The sequence below is a fragment of the Pseudonaja textilis genome, chromosome 11, assembly GCF_049901715.1.
Source record: "Pseudonaja textilis isolate UNSWEBS1 chromosome 11, rPseTex1.2, whole genome shotgun sequence".
Taxonomy (NCBI): domain Eukaryota; kingdom Metazoa; phylum Chordata; class Lepidosauria; order Squamata; family Elapidae; genus Pseudonaja; species Pseudonaja textilis.
The window spans coordinates 6,807,895-6,833,000 of NC_142000.1; the positions used below are offsets into that span (position 1 = coordinate 6,807,895).

At 42.2% G+C, this 25,106-nt stretch overlaps 1 protein-coding gene across 2 annotated transcripts in view; it reads right to left on the minus strand.

Annotated features, from left to right (window-relative positions):
* Positions 1-5,325: 5,325 nt before the first annotated feature.
* The window catches only part of CMIP (c-Maf inducing protein), a 166,353-nt gene continuing 146,572 nt past the window's right edge, over positions 5,326-25,106 (minus strand). For both annotated transcript variants that reach the window (XM_026714138.2, XM_087940549.1), the window contains exons 12-21: positions 23,175-23,201; positions 22,124-22,172; positions 20,145-20,252; positions 18,895-19,011; positions 17,402-17,542; positions 15,161-15,208; positions 13,086-13,232; positions 12,094-12,199; positions 9,849-9,919; positions 5,326-8,332 (exon numbers count right to left, since the gene is read on the minus strand). In XM_026714138.2, coding sequence (XP_026569923.1) covers positions 8,279-8,332; positions 9,849-9,919; positions 12,094-12,199; positions 13,086-13,232; positions 15,161-15,208; positions 17,402-17,542; positions 18,895-19,011; positions 20,145-20,252; positions 22,124-22,172; positions 23,175-23,201 — 868 coding nt within the window. In that variant the 3' untranslated portion in view covers positions 5,326-8,278. The remainder of the gene's footprint in view (positions 8,333-9,848; positions 9,920-12,093; positions 12,200-13,085; positions 13,233-15,160; positions 15,209-17,401; positions 17,543-18,894; positions 19,012-20,144; positions 20,253-22,123; positions 22,173-23,174; positions 23,202-25,106) is intronic.

Here is a 25,106-nt window from a genome sequence, read left to right on the forward strand (position 1 = left end):
TTATGCTTCCCCATTCAAGCTCTCATTTATTTGCTTAAAGGAAATAAGCTGAGACAGCCTGAACCGTGCCAAAGAGTGAACATGAGCTCCCCTGCCCACACAGTCTTTGTTGGGATTTTGAATACCAAATGTTCACAAGAAGCATCGTCCTTCACCGAAGAGATTTGCTTAAGCAGCCAGCTCGTCTTTTGAATAGCAAATTATGGTCTCATATTAAAAAGAAGGAAGAAGGGGAAATGCATCGATATATAAAATGCTTGAATGATTTTACTCTATCTGTCTTCTTTCGTTTTGAGAAGTGAGTAAGAGAAGCACGTTCGGTTTAGTGCAGGGGTCCCTACGCTTGGCAACTTTAAGACTTGTGGACTTCAACTCCCAAAATTCCTCAGCCAGCTATGGGAGGAATTCTGGGAGTTGAAGTCCACAAGTCTTAAAATTGCCAAGTTTGGAGACCTCTGGTTTAGTGGTTAAGATCCTGGGCTAAAAACCAGGAGACTGTGAGTTCTAGTCCTGTCTTTGGCATGGAAGATGGATGAGTGACTTTGGGAAAACAACCAGGAGACTGGGATTTCTAGTTCCACTTTATCCATGAAAGTTGGATGGGTGATTTGGGGCCAATCACCAGGAGACTGGGAGTTCTAGTCCTGCCTTAGGTGTGAAAGCGGGCTGATATTGAGCTCTAGTAAATGGAAAAATCACGTTCCTTTAAAGTGGGATGGTCAGATTGGGAATAGAAAATTCCTAAGCAAACCATTAGATGGTAGCAGCAGGATGCAGGATTATTTTTTGCTGCCATCTAGGGGTCATTTGGATACCGTATTTCCAATCCAAATTTGGTAGCGCTACAAGGAAGGGAGGGAGGGAGGGGGAGAAGAAAGAAAAGAAGTATAGAGAGAAAGAAACAAAAGAAAAAAGAGAAGGGAAGGGAAGAAGTAGGTATACAGATTGAGGGAGGGAAGGAAGGAACTGTGGTTGTAACAATTTTATTTGATCTCTCTCTCTCTCTCTGTCTCTCTGACACACAGACACACGCACACATACACACAAAATGCCTAGTTGACAAGGAGAAAAATAAACTCAGAAAAACAATTAAAACTGATCAATTCCCACCCCTTTTAATTCATTCCCACCCACACGGTCAGTCATGGCAAAGATTATATAAAGTTTTCTTTCCATAATCTTAAAAGCATACATTGCCATTTAAAAAAATGAGTAACATGACTTCATTAGCTTCATCAGAATCTTACACCTTTTCCTAACAAAACATCAGTAAAATCCTTCACATTTATTTTAGATCAAAATTCACAAGGAAAGTAAGCCGAGGAAGAAAAGTCTGAATAACATAAATAAAACAAAACCAAACTTTCATCCAAACAGAACATTTCTTATTCCCCTTTTTCCATCTCATCTTTAAAAAAACTGATTTGGTTGCCAATTTATTCTTTCGTCATCATTTCCCCTCCAACAGATATGTACTTTTTACTGCCTTCTGGGGTCCCAGGGAGTTTTAAAAAGTGAAAAATCCCCGGGTAATCCCCAATCTCCTTGAAAGGTCGTCTAGATTAGCTCTAAGAGATCTTGTCACCTTCCACAAAAACTTTGTCCTTGGCTGCCATCTCTTGAAATAACCCCAGAATGCACGTTTGTTCCTTTGTCAAAAACTGCAAAACCAGAAAGCAGTGCTGAGCAGATGGGCACCTTCTAACTTCTTCCGCAAAACATTTGCAGGAAATAAGAATCCCCTACAAGCAGAAATATATATTATTTCCCACACAACAAAATAAAGTGGAGGTGGCTTAATTGATTGCTTTGTTTGAAGAAAAAAACATAACTAATAGAATAACTGAAGATCTTGGAGATCTAGTCCAATAATTTGCTCAAGCACAAGACCCTACACCATTTCTGACAGAGGTTAGTCCAGTCTCTTCTTAAAAGCTTTCAGTGATGAAGCTCCCACAACTTCTGAAGGCAACTTCTGTTCCATTGGTTGTTTCTCACTGTCAGAAAATTCTTCCTTATTTCCAGATTGAATCTCTCCTTGATCAGTTTCCATCCATTATTCCTTGTCTGGCCTTCAGGTGCTTTGGAAAATAGGTTGACCCCTTCTTTTTTCTGCCACTTGAAAATTGTTTCTGGATTTTGTGTTTCTGATCGGGGGGAAAAATAGAAAACTTTGATTTTGTTGATTAGATGGGTTTGTTGTAACAGAAACGGCTAACATATATTATTGTGTAAAAGTAAAAAAAAATGAGGATGTAATGCTACTTTCTACAGTGTCAGAGTCAGAAGTCAACACCTTTGTTTTCCCTTTTTCCTCTTCTATCTCACACTTTCTCCTTTTTCTGTTTCTTCCTCTCATTTTTCATGGTTTTCATTTTCCTTCTATTTTATATTCTGATGAACTAATAAAATTGTAAACCAAGAATAAATAGGAATTCCCACATGGATTCAGGCAGAAGATGCTTTTCAATCGGATAAGATCCAGAATAATAATAGCACTTAGCCTTATATAGCACTTCACAGTGCTTTACAGCCCTAAGTGGTTTACAGTCAGCCTATTGCCTCCAAAAATCTGGGTCCATGTCTAAAAAAATAGGGTCTCTTATAAGGAGCTTTCTTAATGGGGACATGGAGGGCCATATTTTTCTGTTTGCCAACACGATAGAAATTGTTTGCTATCACCTACTTTTAACTCCTCAGTGTAGCCTACAGGGTAGAGGTCTTCCATCCAAAATTTCTCCAGATCTGGCACTGCTCAGTTTATCAGTCAGCTAAGATCAACCAATAGCTACCCCTAGCTCTGCTGTATCCAGGATCTAACCTGTTAAAAGAGCCATTTTGGTAGAGTGATTAAAGTACTAGACTAGAAACCAGGAGACCGTGAGCTCTAGTTCTAACTTGGACATGAAGACAGCTGGTTCCCGAGCCAGTCACTCTCTCTTAACCCTAGGAAGGTTGACAGAGTTGGAAGGGACCTTGTAGATCATCTAGATTCTAGTCCAACCCCTGCCCAAGCAGGAGATGACCCCTCCCCCCACCATTTCTGACAAATGGCAATCCAGTTTCTTCTTGAAAGCCTCCAGTGATGAAGCTCACACAGCTTTCAAAGGCAACTTCTATTCCATGGGTTGATTGTTCTGTCAGAAAATTTCTCCTTATTTCCAGGTTAAATCTCTCCTTGTTCAGTTTCCATCCATTATTCCTTGTCTCTGTGGCAGTCCCTCAAATATTGGAAGACTGCTATCATGTCTCCCCTGGTCCTTCTCTTCACTAGCCTAGCCAGTCCCAGTTCCAGTTGTTCATGCCCAGTTCCAGTCCCTTCATCATCCTGGTTGCTCTTCTCTGCACTTTTTCTAGAGTCTCAACATCTTTTTTATAATGTGGTGACCAAAACTGGATGCAGTAGGTGTGGTATTAGTACCTCACTTGATCTTGATTGTATCCCTCTGTTAATGCAATTTAGGATTGCTCTGGCTGGCTGTTGCACACTGCTGCATATTCAATAAAGGGAATAACTCTTTAAGTAACTCCATGCGTTGTTCCTACTTCTTAGGGCCTGGCAATCTTGTGGGAATTGGAGTCCAGCAAGCCTCTACCAATGAGTAAAGGACATCTGCAACAATACAGTTCAGCAAAAGCTCACCTCTTGTAAGGAGAACAACAGACAGAGCCTGAGAGTGGGGAGTTAAGCAAGCCATCAGCCTAGCATCTGTTATGTTTCCACAAACGGTCCAACTCAAATCTTTCTTGAATTCTATTGACTTTTTTCTGGTGCCAATCTAGTATTGAACTTTAGTTGACTAGATTCTTGTGTATAGGCTCGAACAATAAACCTGCAGCATAATGTACGTTTTTAGTGAACTGCAACTTAAAGTACGGTTCCAATTCTTTGAGCCCTACACATCCTTTGAAGAGATTCAGAAAAGAGTCCATCTTGAAGGGTGGAACACTGAAAGCAGAGTTTGGCGCCAGAAGATGATGCTTGGCATGTCCTTTGCCACCATCTCCTTGGCAGCTGAGCATCTCGGTGAAGAAGCAATCACTATGGCAACACTGATGTCATTGCTTTGACAGAAGTACAGTGGTGGTAACTGCAGGTGAGGCTCTTACCTCCCACCTACATGCACGTTGTCTGGCTTCAAAAGCAGAGGATATTAAGCAAAGCAGTACATGGTTAGAACAGCTTGGCTGAGTGTCCCGAGCTTTGTAGGTATCTGGATTCACAGAATGAGCAAACACAAACGAAGGTAGAGGCAGCATCCCCTCCCCCAACCTTCCTGGAAGAAAAACAGGAGAGTCCACCCAGCTTTTTTTAAAAAAATCATTTTATAGGAGAGAAAGAGCAGAAATAAACAAGAGACAATCTGGCTTGATTTTGGTGTTGTCAAGAAGGATGTGGCGACACTTCCAATAGTTTTCTTTCTCCAAGGAAACACAACTTACAATTATTCGGTTTATTTCCACAATCCAGAATACAGGGATAAGACCACCCATGAGAAATACAGGCTTCTGTGATGACGCAGGGCGTGGCACAAAGGCAACACAATCAGATAATCAGTAGGAGTCCCTTTATAAGCTCCAACTTTGCCCCCAATGTCCTGATTACCTTCTGGGCTGGAGAAAAACTCTTTGAGGAACAACCTTTGGCTGCAGAGAATCAAGTCCAAAATGTGGTCAACAAAAACTGTAACCATAAGTCCAATCAAGGCAAGATGAGGTAATTAGTCCAGCAGGGCAAGAGAAGGAATTCCAGACGTGAACGGCAGTAATTCAACCCAGTTGGGAGGATGCCAGGAATGCAGATAACCAAAGTCAACACAAGATAAACTCATGTTTGTTCCCAGCAGGCACAGCACTCAGCTTGCATCTCTTTTAAATTGTCTTCCCAGGTGTGGCTAATGAAGGGAATCAGGGCCCTTTCCTCCCCCGTAAGTCACGCAACCCACGTTGCTCTCTTCTCCGTTCTTCCCTGCGTGCCCTAGGATGAAGAGGGGGTGGGCCTGAGTCTTCCTCTGAACCCCCTCTCCCTTCTTCTACCTTTTCTCTGCTCTGCCCAGTTGGACTTTGCCCTTCCACAGCCTCCTACACAGCCAATGGAGCCACACTCCCACTCCCTGTCAGCTGTTCATCTTCCTCCTCAGATTCAGACTCCAACAAGAGGCATGACAGATTCTCTACTTCAGACTAACTCCTTAACAAGACTAGCTTCTGCTTAAAATTTCTCAGGAAACGTCTTGGAACCTCAAATTCTACTCTAGGCCATGTGCCACAGGTTGGCTGGGTCGAGACTTCTCCTACTCAAAGAAAAGGCAGCAAACACTCCTAAAAGATATTCAGTTACAGTTTATTTATTTTTGTCGCCTGAAATTATTCCACGCTTTTTTTAAAATTATTTTCTCTTTTAAACATGGCTACAGAACAGTAGTAGCAATCCATCAGTAAAAGCAGCTAAGGATAAAATGTTGGCATTAGTTGTTGGTTTTTTTTTTGTCTCTTTCTTCCCCTCACTGAGTTTTATCGAACAGGATTAAGGGGTATAAGGCAGAAACAGGAGCATTTGTGGGGTTGTGTCTGTGTTAAAAAAGAAGAAAAGAAATCAAGATGGCTGCACAATTGAACCACTCAAGCTTTTTTTTATTTTAGGTGCCTGGGACCCATACAAAAAGTGAGGGGGGCACAATCTTGACTAAACACACCTGTCGTCCCATTCCCCCCCCCGGCCAAAAAATTCAAACAATGAACATCACCCTGAAACATTTGTGGCACAACATACGAATTAAGACTCGAACCAATGGTGGGTTTTTTGTTGTTGTTGATATGGTTATAAAAACAGAGAGTTCAGAAATACAAGGGATTTGAAATGTGGAATGATCCAACCACATTCAAGAGGAAAAAAAACCAAAGATTTTTATTTATTTATTTATTTATGCGCATCTGTGTGTGTGTTTATAAGCATACCTGGTTTTTTAAAATCTCTTACATCGCCAAAAGAACTGAATATTTATATTTACCTGCATTAACTTTGAAAAGGAACATAAGACAAAACCTTTGCCTTATTATTATTATTTAAAAAAACAACAACCCAAGGATTGAAGCGACTGTTTCATTGAAAGAAAGCCTAGCATGGAAAAATAAAATAAAACCAAAAGCGTATTTTTAAAAGAAAACACTTAAAAAAAAAAACTTTTATCACGTATCTGAATAATCGCATAGGAGGATGAAGAAAAGTTAAGATAGTGGTCATACTTTCAGGGGGATTTATTTATTTATTCATTAGATTTTTATCCCGTCTTAATCCGGCGAACGTACTTAATACTCCTTCCTCCTCTTTTTTCTCCAAAAATAACAACCCTGGGAGGTAGGCTGAGCTGAGAGAAAAGGTCTAGCCCAAAATCGCCCAGCTGGCTCTCATATCTGAGATGGAACTAGAACTAAGGAGACATTTCCTGACCGTTAGAACAATTAATCAGTGGAACAACTTGTCTCCAGAAGTCGTGAATGCTCCAACACTGGAAGTTTTTTAAAAGATGTTGGATAACCATTCGTCTGAAGTGGTGTAGGGTTTCCTGCCTAGGCAGGGGGTTGGACTAGAAGACCTCCAAGGTCCCTTCCAACTCTATTATTCTATTCTATTCACCATCTCCTGATCTCTAGCCCGGTGCCTTCATCGCGAAATCACCAGAGGCTCTGAGAAACTGAACACAGGAAAGACAATTCAGTGCCCATCTCTGGATGTTAAAAGGCCACATTGATTCTGAACTAACCTTCCTCTCCCTGTAGCCCAATAGGCCTAGCAGCTTCTAGAATTTTCTACGGGGCTGATGGCCAGCTGTAGACCAATATGGCAGGAGCGTTTCCATGAAACACGAGCCAATAGTTGAGGAGAGAACCAGTGGAAAACACCTCCCTAAAAGGGGATGCACGGAAAGGTGAAATTTGCCCTTGAAATTTTGGACATAAAACAGAAACCAAACCTTGGCAAATCCTAACTCAAACGATTGACCGCTCAATCTTCACTCCCAGGTAAAAACCTAAGCATTTTCCCTACCCTTAGAAACAATCATATATATATAAACAGAAGTGGTATAATTACCCGTCCTAATTCCTACATCTAGCATAATCTGAAAATGCGGCTTTAGGAATTCAAAAATTTATTCCCAACAGCCCACCCAGTGTTCTCTTATATGTGTGTATATGCATATGTGTGTGTGTGTGTGTGTGTGTTGTCTATACACATACACACACAGATATATGCACATCTATGCAAGTATATTCTTTTCCCCTGGTCGAAAGAACTCGAGGCATATATAAACAACAAAAAAAAAAAGTTAAGATGGGCTGGACCAAGGATGTATATAATACAGAATACAGGAGGGGCAATTCTCTTTTGGTCTGCCTTTTTAAGCGCAACAACAACAACCAAAAGACGCCAAAGTTGTTTACACCGTACTCTTCGCGAAACAAAACAAAAATAATGAAACAAACAATGAATTAACAAGTCATAAATAAAAGACAGGTCCCAGACCTGTTCTTTCTGAACTTTCTTCCTTTTTTCTTTTTTCTTTTAAATAGGCGTATTATGTAAATTGTATTTACAAAGAACATCACTTTGCATAAGGATTGAAAGGACCAAACGAACGAACAAACAAGGGGAGGAAAGAAATTGGATGAGCTGTTGCTAATGTTTCTTCTCTTGATTTTCCGCCTATGTTCTTCTTCTTTTTCGTTTTTCCTTTCTATTTCTCGCTGAAGAACAAAAGATATGGGAAAGCATCTACAGAAAAGGCCAAGGTTAAAAGAAAACCGGAAAAAAAAACACGGTGCATGTTCTTGTGTACAAAAAAAAAAATATTGACACACAATTTTAAAAAAGTACAAAAAAAAAAGAGAGAGCAAACCAGAACCGAGAGATGACCCTCCCCGTTCCCCTAAACCGCCCCACCCCAAAATCTTATTCCGGCTATTCAGTCTTGCCTTCTTCACTTCCTGCCCCTTAATTTAAACAATGTTGAATTCGAGAGTACGAAGCTGAAAGAATTAGGTCTGGTGTGTGAATTTCCACCCGGAAAAAGGAAAAAAAAATATATCATACTTCACTATTTCACACACGGAGCACCTAAAAATATGGATGTCCTCAGAAACCTGCTCTCTAGAGGCAAATGCCAAAAGTCTAAGTTCTCTGCTTTTTTTTTTTATGGTTTAGAAATCATTCTCTTCTCTCCCTGTCAAAAAGAAAAAAAAATTTCTACAAATGCGCCACGGGGGATTTTTTTTTTCTTCACCAAGCTTCAGTATAGCGGACGTCCACTTCCTTCAAATTGGGCAATTTAGCCTGGTGGGGAGGAAAAGAAAGAAAAACGAGAGATGAGATAGAAAGAAAGATGGAGAATTCATTACATGAGGGCTCCTGGGTGCTCTCTCGGCCTGCTTGTAAGTCGTTTTTTCCCCTGAGAATGTTGTAACTTCAAATAATTATTTAAAAATCCTCCATTGTTCAATTAAGGACTGCCTGTATGATAAGGAAGTTTGTCATGTTCTACAAGTTCTGTTTGTTAAAGCTGCTATAATGTACTGTGCAGGTGGCAACTGTAAAGAAACAGGAGCTATACATTGTCATGTGATTGCTAATTGGCCAGGCACACGGTGATTGACTGTAATGGCTTTGCGACAACATGGGATAGGGGTGGAATAGAAGTAGTGTAGTGTATCATAGCATAGCATAGAATAGAGAAAAGAATAGAAAATAGAATAGAAAATCAACTTGAGAATGGAATAGGAATGGGAATAGGAATGGAATAGAATGGAATAGAATATAGAACAGAATGGAAAATAGAATAGAGAAAAGTAAAGAACAGAATAGAAAATAGAATAGAAAATAGAACATAATAGAAAATAGAACAGAAAATAGAATTGAATTGAACTGAGAATGGAATCGGAATGGGATAGAATGGAATAGAATATAGAACAGATTAGAATAGAGAGAAAAAAGAACAGAATAGAAAATAGGAATAGAAAATAGAATAGAAAATCAACTCAAGAATGGAATAGGAATGGGAATGGAATAGAATGGAATATAGAACAGAATGGAAAATAGAATAGAATAGAGAAAAGAAAAGAACAGAAAATAGAATAGAAAATAGAATTGGATCGAACTAAGAATGGAATAGGAATAGAATACAATTCTTTATTGACTGAGTGTGATTGGAAACCCAAGGAATCTGTCTCTAGTGCATAAGTTCACGGTGTACATATAAACAGCAGTAATAGGTCATAAATCATAGTTACAACCGTTAATCATAAGTTACAAACAACAATTGATAAGTCATAAGAAACAAACAGGAGAAGATAGCAAGAAAGATGAGAAAAGATGAGAAATGAGTCAGTGCTATGGGAATTAAGGGTTCAGCAGAGTGGTGGCATGGGGGATAAACTATCTTTATGTTTGGTTATTTTGGCATGCAGTGTTTTATCGTGGCATCCTGAGGGGAGAAGTTGAAACAGTTCATGTCCAGGATGTGAGTGGTCTGTAGGTATTTTCTCGGCTATCTTTCTGGTTCATGCAGTATACAGGTCCACAATGGAAGGCAGACTGGTTGCAATTGTTTTTTCTGCAGTCCTAACTATTCCTTTAAAGTCTGTACCTGTCCTGTTTGGTTGCTGCGACAAACCAGACAGTTATTGAGGCACAAATGACAGGCTCAACAATTCCTCTATAGAACTGTATCAGCAATGAATATGTAAATTAATTTTTGCAAACTAGCTTCTTGTCCTTCTGACACTGGCTAAAAACATTGCCCCCCAACACCTGGTTACAGATACATGAAGGATGCTTTAGAAATGCAACATACCTTGAGGTCTTCGTAGGTATCTGCTGAGAGCTTGGTGCTGTTCATGTTTAAACTACAGAGGCTTTTCATGGCTAGGAAATAAACACAGAAGGATGTTGGTCTGTATGTGGATTGCAAAGGATGGCATTAAAAATGGGAAATGGTTGAGGACTGGCAGTTGACATCCTGCAGTCAAAATCAACATCTGGACTTTAAAGAGCACTTAACCCCTTCATTTTGGATCAACTTGTCCCCGAAATTAATTTCAGAAAGCTGATCCAACATTTTATGTTTTCCTTGATTAAAGGATTAAGGGACCGGAGACAAAAGCATATGAAGAACGTTTGGAGAAATTGGATATGGCCAGTAGAGAGAAAAGAAGGACTTTTGGGTGACATGATAGCAGTATTTCAATATTTTGAGGGGCAGCCACAAAGGAGAAAGGGGTCAACCTATTCTCCAAAGGACCTCAAGGCAGGACAAGAAACAATGGATGGAAACTAATCAAGGAGAAAGGCAACCTGGATTAAGGAGAAGCTTCCTAACAGTGAGGACAATTAACCAGTGAAACAGAAGTTGCCTCCAGAAGTTATAGGGGCTTCATCACTGGAGGTTTTTAAGAAGAGATTGGACAGCCATTTGTCCAATCCTCTCCAATATCTTCTTGTTTGAGCAGGGGGGTTGGACTAGTAGACCTCCAAGGTCCCTTCTATTCTGATTTGATGAGGTGCTAACAAATTGGAATTGACTCTTTGCAAACAACTACAAAGATTTTGGAGCTGGTAAAAATCATCCTCTTCCATAGTGCATTTGGTGAGGGGAAAAAATTAACCGGGACAGCAATGCACATAATTGATTTTTTGGTTCTGATGTTGGATGGTAATTTCATGGATATTTTAAAGTGTGTATATCACAGGCTGTCAAACCTTAAGTATTGACTGAGCAATATTTTCTCCACAAACACATAATATAGAATCTTGACATTTTTTTTAGAAAATGACTTTGGAGATGACAAAATCCGCTGCTCCTTGATAGGAAAATCCCTTACTTCATTGAGTTTGTAAAACAGGAAAAGTAGTAACATGTGCTTTACAAACCATAGTAAGTTAGATTCATCCAATGCACTTGGCCACAAACAAGCAATATTATTGCTTTAAAAACTATCAAATTGAAGAATTACAAGAAATCAAATTCACAGGCATTGAATTACTCCAAAACTGTGGCGAGAAAACTGCAGGGAGTAGTTCAGAGAGTCACCAGCAGTCAACACTGATTCAGAGACACAAACACACACACAAATCCCCAAAAGCCAACAACTCCCATTTCAGTAATGTAAATAGACTTCACTGCAGCTGTACAAAGGATTAAACAACCAAAATATTGTTCATTTAATATCTGCTCATGTGTTCGAGCTTTAATCTGTGTAATGTATGGGGAAAATGTTTTTTTTTTAAATCTACATATATTACTTATTATCCGAAATGAGATTTCCTATATTTGAAAAGATAGGTAAGCCCACAATAAATCCTCTGGATCTGCCTGTTGGACTTCATTATTATCCCAAATGTGCTTTGTCCAAAAAAAAAGGAGGGGGACTTTGTTTTTCCTTGAAGACATCTTGCTTCTCATTCAAGAAGCTTCTTTGGTTCTGATTTCCTTCTTACTTTTTGTACGACTTCAAATCTTGAATCTAGAAACTCTACCTTGCGAGATTATCACCATTAGTTGCAAAAGTGATAATTCCAAACATGGAATGATTAATTCTAAGGAGCAACGAACTGATCATTTTTATTTTCTTTCCATTTTGTAATGTGGATCATACGTGGGCTATGTTAATGAGTGCTGTGGTGACCTAGAGGTGGAGCTCTCACCTCACAATCAAGAGGCTGTGAGTTCTAATCCTAGGTAGAGGCAGATATTTCTCTCTCTGGGCACAATGAAAATATATCTGCTGAAAAAAAAAAACTCCGCACTGGCGACAGAAAAGGTATCCGGCCAGTAAACACTCGGCTCCATTCAGTTGCCACAAAGGACTCTGCGGTCATTAGATGATGATGTATAGGTCTATGTTAGTCTCTTTACCACGCAATTCCCTTTATCCTTCCCTGCAAACATATTTTCTCTCTTTCTCTCCTTTTATTACAAATCTCTCTCTTTCCCCCCATCCAGCCAAAAGAAGAGGAGTGATACTGTTCTTTGATTAATGCACTGCGCTGAATTGGTCCCCACTCTTCCCATCACCACACCAGGGTTTTTCTTCACTTACAGCTCAGGGCCAGCAAGCCAGCATCGGTAACGGGCGTTTCACACAAGTTGAGCACTTGAAGCATTGTGAGGTGTTCAGAGAGGAGCCGCAAACCTGCATCCCCAAACTCCAGGGAAGAAAAAACAAAAAACAAAGAAGGAATGTTAATAAGCAGCAGTCAGTGGCTGGAAAATGAACGAACTCTAAACCTGAGCTTGCTTGTTTTCTTGCAGACCTTTCATAACCCAAACTGGGTAACATCAGTAGCATTGATGACGTTACCTAGTCAGATCGTGAAATGTCTGCAAGAAAACAAGCAAGCTTAGAGAGCACTAAGGACTCTGTTCTAACCAAGGCTTCCTGAGACCATAATTAAGCAGACGCTTAGTTAAAACAACTGTTTTATTTCATGGTCATGGTCATGGTGTGCACTGAAGATGGTGTTTGATTTCATTGTACGAGGTGCAATGACAATAAAGTAAAGTAAAGGTAAAGGTGAAGGTGAAGGTGAAGGTAAAGGTAAAAGTAAACTACAGTACAGTACAGTACAATACAGTCAAGTCAAATCAAGTCAAGTCAAGTCAAGTCAAGTTCCCAAACTTCTGAGAGGCTCTTTTTTTGCCCTCCCTCAGCCTCCTTGTGCGTACCTTGCACTTACCTGCATCCAAAACGGGCCATGTGGGGACTCCTGGGAGGGGAGGGGCAGGGTGGGCAGGCCCAGCCAGAAGTGGGATTTAGGGGTCCTCCAAACTGCACAGAAACTTAGCTAGGGTCTCTCCCAAACCCCTGCGAACCCCCCAGCAGCCCAGCCCTGGGATTTGAGGTGCAAGAAAAGATGCGCGGAACAGGTGGACTTTGGAAGAGGAAGGAATGCACCTGAGAGGAATCTCCTTGAAAAGGGCTGGGGGCTTCTTGCACTGAATGAAAGCAGCGACACACTCTGGGTTGTCCCAGGTTGGAGTTAGCACAAAAACCTCCCTGCCCGTCACGGCGGCGGCTTGCACAGCCCGTACCTGAGTGGACCACAGGTTCAGCTGCTTGAGTGAAGGCAGTTTAATTAGATGCTCTGCACAGGCACTTGTGACGTTGGTAAAGGCCAGGCTGAGGTTCTCCAGATTTCCAAAAGAGCCCGAGCTTAAGAGACGAGCCAAGTCCGCATCCTAAAAAAGGAGAAGATTGCAGAGATCAGTCAAGGAAACTCTCCCCTTTCCCCCTCCCCACAGAGAAATAGGGCACGGCATTGACAGAGGAGCCTCTGGAGTGATGAGGTGGCCTAGAGGTGAAGTTTTCGCCTCACAATCAGGAGGCTGTAGGTTCGATTCTAGGTAGGGGCAGATATTTCTCTCTCTAGGCATGATGAGAATATAGTTTTTGAGTATAGTTCCGCATTGGTGACAGGAAAGGCATCCAGCCAGTAAACACTCAGTTGCTCAGACTCCACCCCGCAAGGGATTAGAGAGTCGTTAAAAGAAGATGATGATGACTGGCAGAGGAGTCTCTAATTCTATAAATTATACTGTACGTGCCTTCTATATAATGCCCGATACTGGAATTGTGCAAGGCATTTCCTGTGATTTACTCCATGGAAGCAAAAGCTGGAGTTTGAGGAAGGAAGATATTGTCTCTTTTGGACTTTGTCGTTAGGAAAGACTCTTGAGAATGGCCAAGCAGGAAAAGAAACCAATGGATCACTGAATAACTAACCCAGAGGTCCCACTTAAGGCGTACTTGGCTAAGGCTCAAATTATCCCACTTTGCCCCTTTATGTGAAGTCCTAGAAAGATCTGATGATGAGAAAGGTGGAAAGGAAGAGAAGAAGAGGATGACAAGCAGCAAGGATGACTTTGTACTGAAGGGGAATGGAAATATTAAGGTTTTCTACATGAGTGTCACACACACACACACACACACACACATTTATGGATCCAACGGCATTCAGCAGCTTGGATCCCCACCATTTTCATATCCCACCAAACAGAAGGAAACACTCGATCCTGTAACTCCCAACTAAGTGGGCAAGGCCCTCAGTTCTGTTAACCCAGGCACCTAAGGCTGCTGACCAAGAGGTCATATTCTCCTAATGGTGCCAGTGACTTTGGCATCCAGAAACTTGGAGCCACCCTTCCCATAAACACCCACGTGGAATGCTCTTCCGTTGCATCAGGACAAACTTAATTGAAAAGCCCTTGGTGGCCTCTGCAGTGCCACCGCATGACTCTGTCTAACAATCCTTGGGTGGGGCGGGGTGGGTGGGGACATGCTACCCGGTTCTCTTACACAACAATACAATGGCTGGCTTCCCATCCCAGGTTGACCCGGGGCCAACTGAAGACCTAGAGACCGCATAAGACGCCTCTAGCTAAGCTTGGTTAGTTTTAACCCGAGTTTGCTATTTTTCTGCAACTCTTGTGTGTTATGAAGCCCAGCCTATGTAGGATTAACCCAGATTAAATCTGGGTTAATTCGGCAAACAGATTAAACAAAGGTTAAGTGGAGATATGGGGGCATTTAAATCTAAGCCACCATTCAAAGGAGACGTAGATCAGTCACCAGTACAAAAGCTGGGCTTTCTTCACACACACCATCTTAGGGCGAGAGGTCTTTGGTATGTTCTGAGCTTGCTTGTTTTCTGGTTTTCTTTCTCATCTGAGCAGCAATTATGTTAGCTGGTTCCGGGTAATGAAACCTTTGCAAGGAAGCAATCAAGCTCAGAGAGCACCAAGGGCTCCTCATGTCAACTCAGAGCTACAAATAATTCTCCTCTATTAGTAGCATCTTAGTGTATCTTGGCCCTATCCTGCAAACTAGGGGGAAAGCTTTCTTAAGACTGCCTTCCATATAGCACAGGCAAACAATCCAATCAGGGCCATCCTTTTTTTAAAATAAAAATAAAAATACCCCCAGTGCTTCATCAGAAGGAAAACTGGGACCTTCGGATGGAGCAGAATCCCACTAGCCCCATTAAGAAGAGTCCAAAATGATTGGTGCTATCTGAGGCAGTTCCTCCTCTTGTCCATCAACAACCTCCGGCTGCTCTCTGAAAATCTGAGTCCCACAGGCTCACGCTGAGATCAGAAGGGGAACTCACCGTGGATTTTGATGGCAGTGTTAGCCTGGTGGGGCCTCCTTTCCTTTGCTGCAAAAGAACAGATTCATTGCTTACAAAATGTGGCAACCATGGATCTACAGTAGTAACAGGGGTGGTCTTCAGCAGGTTCTGACCAGTTCTGGAGAACCAGTAGTGGAAATTTTGAGTAGAACTGGTAAATCCCACCTCTGACTGGCCCCGCCAACCCCATCTATTCTCTGCTTCCCATTGAGTCCCAGCTGATTGGCTGGGTTTTCTTTGGTTGCCCTGCCCAGGAGAACAGAGCTGGAAAGCAGGTGAGGGGGGTGGGGAAGGAATGGGGATTTTGCAGTACCCTTCCCTTGTCATGCCCACCAAGCCCGCCCACCAAGCCACACCACGCCCGCAGAACCAGTAGTAAAAAAAAATCGAATCCCACCACTGAGTAATAAAGCATAGGCTGGAGTCTGCAGAAGGTCCAGAGTTCAAGTCCACATCTTCTCTCTACTACATGCGTGTCCAACCTTGGCAACTTTTAAGACCTGGGGTCTTCAAGTCCCAGGCTGGCTGGGGAACTCTGGGAGTTGAAGTCCCCAGGTCTTAAAGTTGCCAAGGTTGGACTCCCCCCTGATGTATATAATGATCTCTATTGCTATTGCTCAGTGCTGGATAGTATAAGCAAAAAATAAAAGTACATCCTTCAATGGATTATAATCAAATGTCTTCTCCGTGATGCTGCCTGCCTTCTGGAACGATAAGTTTCCCCACCCAGCATCTACAGTGCTCCCAATGTCAGGATTCTGATTTCTGATTTTTTTTGAAATTGCCCCAAATTTGATTCTTCTAAGCTTTGGATTAGGACGGTGGTAGAGGCCCTTTGGGTTTTAGGGTTATCCTTTTGGTCTTTTCTCTTTTACGGAGACAGTTTTCCAGTTGGTAATATTCCCTTTTCTTTGATATTGGTTGCTTTCTTTTTCATTCCTTTCAAACTGTGAGTCACCTAGAGATAATGTGGAGCTGGATGGCCTCACATTGAAGATATTAAATATAAATAAAGGGTTGAAATGGAAAGGCGCATGGACATGCCTAGCCAAAGTATTAAAGGAGTATTTTTTTTTATTCCTTACGATTTATATTGACTGTTCCCTAGAATGATTTGATTGCTTATTGTATTCTATGACTATTATTAAGTGTCATACCTGGTGATTCTCGGCTCTTGATGAATGTATCTTTTCTTTTATGTGTACTGAGAGTATTTGCATCAAGACAAATTCCTTGTGTGTCCAATCACACTTGGCCAATAAAAGAATTCTGTTCTGTTCTGTTCTGTTCTATTTTATTCTATTCTATTCTGTTCTGTTCTGTTCTGTTCTATTTTATTCTATTAAAAAATTGTGGTTGTTTAAGAATCCATTTTGAGTACACTTCAATAGCTTAAGCAATTAAACTAATCTGTAAACCACCCAGAGTCTACTCTAGACACGTCAGCTGACACATAAGACTAGTAATAACTAACTAACTAACTAACTAACTAACTAACTAACTAACTAACTAACTAAGGCTTAGAGTCCACTCTGAATTTCTAGTCTCTGTTCTTTTATTGTGTGGAATTTCTGACCAACCAGCAGGTGGCAACATCTAGCTAATTTGGGTGGATCATGAAAAAGCTAAGCAGGACCACACCTGGCCAAATCTTGGATGGGAGAACCTCAGGAAACAAGTCTGTGGGCCAGAACTGTATGTCAAACCAAGTCTTGGAGGAATGGTCCTTCTTTCGTTCATGAAAGCTACCACATGTGAGCAAGGAGCCAAGTCTTCACTCAAAGGAGTCTTGAAATGGGCTTCCATGTGTGTTATACCCTATATTTGGATCAGAGGTGGTATTCGGCAGGTTCTGATCAGTTCTGGAGAAACAGTAGTGAAATTTTGAGTAGTTTGGAGAACCGGCCAATACCACCTCGGACTGGCCCTGCCAACCCCATCTCTTCTCTGCTTCCCATTGAGTCCCAGCTGATTGGCTGGGTCTTCTTTGGTTGCCCTGCACAGGAGAACTGAAAAGCAGGTGAGTGGAGTGGGGAGGGAATGGGATTTTGCAGAATCCTTCCCCTGTCAAGCCCACCAAGCTACACCCACCAAGCCATACCCACAGAACTGGTAGTAAAAAAATTTGAATCCCACCACTGGTTTGGATCCCATGAAGAAAACCAGAGAACACCTTCCCTTCCAAAGTAGAAAGGTAGAATACAAATCCGAGAAGCTCACCAGCTCTTTGAGTTCCCTCTGCCGGTCACAAAGCTGCTCGTACATTTTCTTCCCCACATCAGTGCTCTCAAGGGTTGAGATGATCTGAAGCTGTGTGTCCTTGTTCTCAATGATGTTGTACTCCAGCATCAAGCACAGGATCTGAGCAACAAAGAGAGAGAAAGGATGGCCCATCATTGGAGGTAGGCTCACAGCACGACCCAGACTCATTTCTTGTCGTCTCTTCAAAAGGGCAAACCCTGTAATTCTTCATGATTCCACAAGTTAGGAACCAGGAGGAGCCCATGGTGTTCTTTGAACTTGGTGGTTTTCTTGCAGACGTTTCATTATCCAAACTAGGTAACATCATCAGTACTAGAAAGGAGTGAGGTTGTGGAGGAGGAGGAAGGAAAAGTGGGAGGAAGAGGAGGGGAAACAGTAGTAGGAGGGGCAGGAGGAGGAGGAGGTCTGGGGTCCTTGGTGTTCTCTGAGCTTGGTGGTTTTCTTGCAGACGTTTCATTACCCAAACTAGGTAACATCATCAGTGCTAGTAACTAGTGACCAGAACTGATGATGTTACCTAGTTGGGTAATGAAACATCTGCAAGAAAACAACCAAGCTCAGAGAGCACCAAGGACCCTTCATTTCAACCCAGGACTTATAAATATTCTCCTTTATTGCTATGAGGAATTATAAATAGACTTTGTTCTTTAAAATAATAATAGTAACAAGAATTCAAACGGACAATGACTTGCCATGTAACACTGTGGATTTAACCATTGTTGATAAAAAGTACAAAACAGTCTGGATAGTGGATGTGGCAGTACCTGGAAGCACCAGAATAGAAGAGAGGAACCCTTGAAATTATAGATTCAAAAATGGGAGCAAAGAGAGGGCGGAGAATTCTCTTGTTAAGACGCCCAGGGAAAGAGTAACTTTTGTGACTGTCCTATTAAGAAGAAATGCAAGTCCAATTTGCGTTGGCATTTTTATATGCCTTTATATCCCCCGATTTCTTGGGTTTCATTGTGCATCTGTTCTTTTAAAGTTTCTTTTCTTGCTACACTGAAATTCCCATTCTTCATTTCCTCATTGGTTTGCTAAATTTATGTTCCACCTTTGCTCTGGTTTTTCTCCCTTGCAATTTTTCTCGAAATGACGCTTGGCTGAGTGAGTGGTCCCAAATCCATTGACTTCCAAGGGCTTGAACCCAAGATAGCCTTTAACCCATCCTATTGCACTTTCTCTCCCATTCACTGGAAGAGAATCACACAAAACACAATCAAATCTACTACTTCTGAGTGGAGATAGATACATTTGCACCACTCGCTGTTGATCTGCTGTGCTTTTAAAAAGCTTGTGATCACCGCTTCTCTCCCTGAGTGGTCATTGCACAGAGCTGGTTAGGATATTTCTTTTTCAAAGGAAGGACAGACCAAATGCAGGCATGAAATATCTGCTTCCTTGCTTCCGCCTGGCATGGCAAGTTGACCAAGGGATAAGGGCAGCCTTACCTCCACCATGGTTTGATTGCCTCTCAGTGCCAGCAACATGCAAGGCCCCAGTTTGTTCTCAGCCAATGAAAGCAGAAACTTTTTTGTCTTGTAGCAGGAGCCCATTAAAATGTGGACCTGCAGGAGAAAAAAAAAGTTCAAGTGAGAAAAACACAAACACACACAACACATATTTTGGCCCTCTTTCCAACATAGCCAAGAAGGCGAATGGCCAAATCTCGCAAGAATGTTTGAAATACAGTCCAGACTTCTCTAAATTAATGTCTTCTGGATATGTGGAGTTATCTATTGCTCTCAACTCAACATGAGATGATAAGAGTTGGAGTTACATCTATGGAAAATGTTTTAGGGAAGGGATGCTCCAAGTTGAAAATTCTAATTTTCTGATTGCACTCAGCAACAGCACTTAGACTTATATACCGCTTTACAGTGATTTACTGCCCTCTCTAAGCGGTTTACAGAGTCGGCCTATTGCCCCCAACAATCTGGGTCCTCATTTTACTGACCTTGGAAGGACGGAAGGTTAAGTGAATCTTGAGCCACTAAGGATCAAACTTCTGGCCGTGAGCAGTGAATTAGCCCGCAATACTACGTTCTATCCACCAAGGCTCTTGTTCTATCTCTATGAAAATAGGTAACTCGGTGTACACAAGGCAATTCTTAAAACAAAAGTCAACTTGCTTCTCTTTTCAATTTCTTGTGACTTCCAATCTTAGGAGATTTTTACTTCACTCCTTCATCTACTTCTACTTCTACTCTTGTTCTAAAAGGACCAAAACTTTTTTTTTCTCCAGATCAGGGGGGGGCAGAAATCTGTGTCTGTACATAATGTGGAGTGTGTATTTTCTCCTTTGTGAAGATGTAGACTTTAGATAGGAGATGAGTGAATGGGTATCCTATATCTAGTACGAAAGCTGTAAGTTTGGTATATTGTGAATGCAATCAGACTGTAAGGGTAAGAGGGAATGGCCTTGGGAAGGAAGAGGAAGAGCCACAGTCAGGGGGATGGTAGGACAAAAGGACAGCTTAGCCCACAAAAGGAATGGGAGAAGGCAAATATCTCAGAAGGGACTAGTTTCTTGGGCTGTAAAGGGGAGCGGGGGACAGATGTCCTTTGAGACTTGCAAGATTCTGTCAACGTAACCTTGCAATCAAATAGAATTAGCTGATCTGGTTGTGTTTCCTATCTGGATCACCTTGCAAAGCTGACAACATGACAGCAAAAGGGACCGTGAAGAACTGGCACATACCATACTGGCAAACAGTTCCCCATCATCATCACATGCCACGCCACCGGGGCTGTAGAGCTGGAACCAGCCGTCCTTGCCGGCCCGCACGCTCAGCAAACAGGAATGGACCTGGTAGAAGAAAGACAGGTGAGAAGGCGTCCTTCAAAATAATTCTGCAGAGAAAGGAGGAGACCTGTGGAGCTCTAGAATGCTGCTCAATTCCTGTTCCCAGCATCCCTCCTTGTTGCTCCTGCTGATGAGGCGACTAGGAGGTGCAGTATAAGATGCCCCAGCCTTGCAGTAAGAGACATTCCTTCTCATTGGATGGGTACCCAGCTCAGCAACAAAAGGTGTTCTTTGCTCCTGATTAGGCACCAGGTGTTCCACTGGAACACCAATCTTCAGCAGGGCAAGGAGTCTGCAAAATGTGGTCTAAAACCCTGGAGCCGATGGGAAAGAGGGAGAAGACGGCTTTGCCTCCTTGCAAGTGAAAGTTTTATATATTTGTTGCAGTTACCCAACCATTTTAGGTCTGGGGTTCCTGAAGAATTCGGGTTCTCCATCCAGATGTTTTAAAATGTTGGCACTCTGTCCTGGATGCTCAACACAAATATGCCCTCTTACGTTGATTATCCATCCATCTACTCATCAGGGGTGGGATGCAAATATTTTTACTACCAGCTCTGTGGGCATGGCTAGGTGGGCATGGTTGGGTGGGTGTGGCCATGTGAATGGGTGGGCGTGGTTTTTCTTCTTCTTCCAGCAACCCCACCCCCCCTGCAATCCGTTTTTTTGCCTCCTGGGCGAAGCAGTAAGACAGCAAGGGGGATGCCAGCACAGCTGATTGTTGGAACAGCTGATCATCAGGAGGAAAGAAAAAAAAAAGAAATACCGGCTCAGCTGAACTGGTAGCTGTTTTTTTTTCACTACAGGTTTCAGCCAAATGGTAACATTCTTTATTACAGGTTCACACGAACTGGGCCGAACTGGTAGAATATCACCACTGCTACCCATCCATCCATCCATCCATCCACCCACCCACCTATCCATCCATCCATCCATCCATCCACATACCTACCAACCTATGCATCCACGCATCCACCCACCCACCCACCTATCCATCTACCTACCTACCTATCCATCCACCTATCTACCTATCCATCTATCTACCTACCGACCTACCTATCCATCCATCTACCTACCAACCTATGCATCCATGCATCCACCCACCTACCCACCTGTCCATCTACCTACCTACCTATCCATCCACCTATCTACCTATCCATCTACCTACCTACCGACCTACCTATCCATCCATCTACCTACCAACCTATGCATCCATGCATCCACATGCCTACCAACCTATGCATCCATGCATCCACCCACCCACCTATCCATCCATCCATCCATCCACTTACCTGCCTACCTACCCATCCATCTACCTACCAACCTATGCATCCATACATCCACTCACCCACCTATCCACTTACCTACCTACCTATCCATCCGCCTACCTACCTACCTATGCATCCACCTATCCAACCCTCCATCCTCCTACCTACCTACCTATGCATCCACCCACCCACCTATCCATCCACACCTGTAACCAATGTGGACATAACTACCCACCCTCCATTTGTGCATGCCACCATTACAATAACGGGCATTTTTATGACATAAGCAAGAGTTCAAATGTTCAGTCCCGGTTATTCAAGAGACGCAAAGCATTTGTCTGGAGCATTCATTTTACACTGAATGTTCCAGATGCAGCAATTCCAGCCAAAGTTCTGAGACATCCAAACCGTGTTTCATGTTGACACAAAGAGGCATGAAATCATTTATAAGAAGGCAGCAACAGGCTCCAAAAAGTCTTTTCAGGAACCATTATCAAAGCCGAGAGGCTGACTGCATCATGGAACTCCAAGCAATTTATAGCCTGAATGTTTTGACAAACAGCCGGTCTCCCTTTCTTTTGGGGCCATGCTGGACGGAAAACTTACTTCTTGTCTTGGGTCTTCTGCAAATCTTTGAATGACGTACTTCAGCTCCCTGGAAACAGACAAAAAAAAAAAAAGACGGAGGGGGGGAGAGAGAGAGAGAGAGAGAAGCAGAAGTATGCAGTTGGTCATCTCCAAAGAAATAGAGTACAGCTGTTGCATTTCATTTTGATTATGTGCTAAGTGAAAAGTTACAAGGAACCGTAGAGGGGACGATTACGTTCTAATGAACTGGGGCTTTTCACAGTGGGAAAAGGTCTTCTAAACAGCCTAGAAATCATCCATGATCGTAAGGATTTTAATCCTCGGGGATTGGAAAACGCTGGCGTTCGAACGCCTGGAGATCCCTTCCCCGTTTTGCAGCTTCTTTTAGCCAGACAAACCCACAGCTGGAGACCTCTCAAGACCATAAACCTTTGGGTGTAAGCCAAGGGGGAATTCTATGCGTGGGAAGGAGGATGTTTGGAATCCTTGATTCGTTTGTCCAGGATGGGATGAGGATTTTCTGCCTTGGGCAGAGAGCTGGACAAGAAGACCTAATTTGGCAGTGGTTGGCTCTCCAAGCTTGTTTCAATTTAGCTTCGTTACCGGACTAGGTAGCATCATAAGCAGGATTTTCTTGTCCTATTCTCCTTCGTTTATAAATGTCTTGTGAAGACCTATGATTCTACAAATTCTTGCATGTAGAAGTATTAAAGTTAAATGGCTAGTCTAGAACCTCTCTTCCTGACTGAGAGCCAAAATAGTCCAGCTAAGATTCGATCCTGCTGAACTGGGAGCCAAAATAGTCCAAGCTAAGAAAATGCTGTAACAGTCCAGACTGGATGCTACTGCATCATAAACTACATCAACTTCCCTTGAGGGAAGTGTGATCTTTTTTGAGATCCAGAGCTGCATTCTGAGTTGCCCAGAGGTGTGGCGGGTGGCTGAGGTCTCTTTTTAGCCTTTACAACGAAGAGTCTATCGCAAAGTTTTGAAACATCTGTGTTGTGAAAGGCTAGATCAACCCCTTTACATCACTACAGGAGATAATTTCAAGCGAATAAGCACTTACTTTGTGAACTTCTCGTGTGCCAGAGCTCTGAAATAAGAACACAGAATTATTATGGAGGTGTTTTCCCCTCCCCAAAACATCAACAATAATAATAATACAAAACCCATAGGCCCAATGCATGTCAAGAAATGACTTAGAAGCTACACTGTCTCTTGTCCTCTCAGCTCAGACTATTAATCCCATCATCCTAGCCTTTTTTGGCCACTGGCTTTAAGGAGAGTCATTATGTTTTGGGGGACACTGCTAGGACATGGCATTATTTCAAACTGAACAAAACAAATGGAAGGAGAGGGAGAAACAATCTTTTAATAAAACAAAATAAAGCTAAAAACAAAGGTAAATCTGAACAAAAACAACCTTTGGATCAACAATCCCTTGATAGAAAGGGTTTCCAATTTGTTGATTACGTTTTAGGATACTTGGGATTCAATTCAGAAGGAGCACTTTAAAGCAGAAGAATGCAAACATGAAACTTTTTTGAGATTCATTAAAGTAGCTGCATCTGCCCAGCTACCCAGGTGCTTTAATGAGCCACATACAGAAATTGCATTTATGATTTACATGTTTCAGAGATCACTTCCTAATAAGATCTGAAGCCTTGCACTATTCTAATATTATTTATCCTGAGATACACCAGCTTTTTTCATGATGAAAGCAGACCTGATGGGAGTTTTCATGCTTAGGAATTTGTTCTTTTAGAGAACTATGGTTTGAGCACCAAAAAGATCAGTCCAGGTATGTGTTTATGAAGATGTGAGAAACTGAACCAGAAGTAAGCCAATTCAGTGAATTTTGGTTATCGTCATCTTTTTTGAGTCTGTCCCCTAATTGGTGAGGAGATGGGAAGTAAAATGAGGAATTCAGTAAGAAAAACATTATTAGAATGTTGATGAAGATTCTCCGTCATCCAGGCAGAATTGTCATGGCAACTGGACTTACTTTCTTATTTGTGTAAGACATTTTGCTGCCTATCCAAGTAGCTTCTTCAGTCTGAACAAGAGCGTTATTAAACTGTCCAACTCCTAAAAATCTTAGGGCCATTCCCGCCCCAACCTCAAGGTTTTTTTCTCCAGATTCAATTAGCCAACTTGTTCAGACTTAAGAAGCTGCTTGGATGGGCAGAAAAATGTCAAGGAAATAAGTCCAGTTGCCGTGACTCAACATTCAGATTAATAGGATGAGCTTCAATTACCGGCTGTAGCCTCTTGACTATCATCATCCCAGAGAGCCTGTGACCCAAAGTCAACTCAACCTGATCTAAATTGAAGTTAATAACATCAAGAGCAAGGCTGGGCAATTGGCGTTCTTTGGATGAGCATCTCGGAGTCTTGCAAAATGAAACATCTACAATTGGGCAGCAACGAAGTATCCTACAATAATTTGAGCAAACTACAAGAGACATCATCATCATCATCATCTTCTTTTAACGAGCCCATAATCCCTTGCGGGGGAGAGTCTTGAAGGGAGCTGGCCGGATGCCTTTCCTGTCCCCAATGCAGAGTTATATTCAGTAGGTGATATATTCGCAATATGCTCAGAGAGAGAAATATCTGCCTCTACCTAGGATTGAATCCTGATTGTGAGGCGAGAGCTTCACCTCTAGACTCAAGCAAACTACAAGAAATGCCATGCTAATTTTCATGATGAAATGAGTAAGTGCATTACACACTCAAGTGTGCTGAATGCATTTATGAGTTATTTTTGAAAAAGACAGGAAATGGCCTCAAAATTTCCTCCAACAAGTCCATAGCTTCCCCATACCTCAATCCATGCAACCCTGGAGGCTTAAAGGGAGTTGATCCATCCTTAAGATATAGAGGGGGGGGGAGGGAGGGAGGGAGAGAGAGAGAGGAAGGAAGGAAGGAAGGAAGGAAGGAAGGAAGGAAGGAAGGAAGGAAGGAAGGAAGGAAGGAAGGAAAAACTACTTGTGTG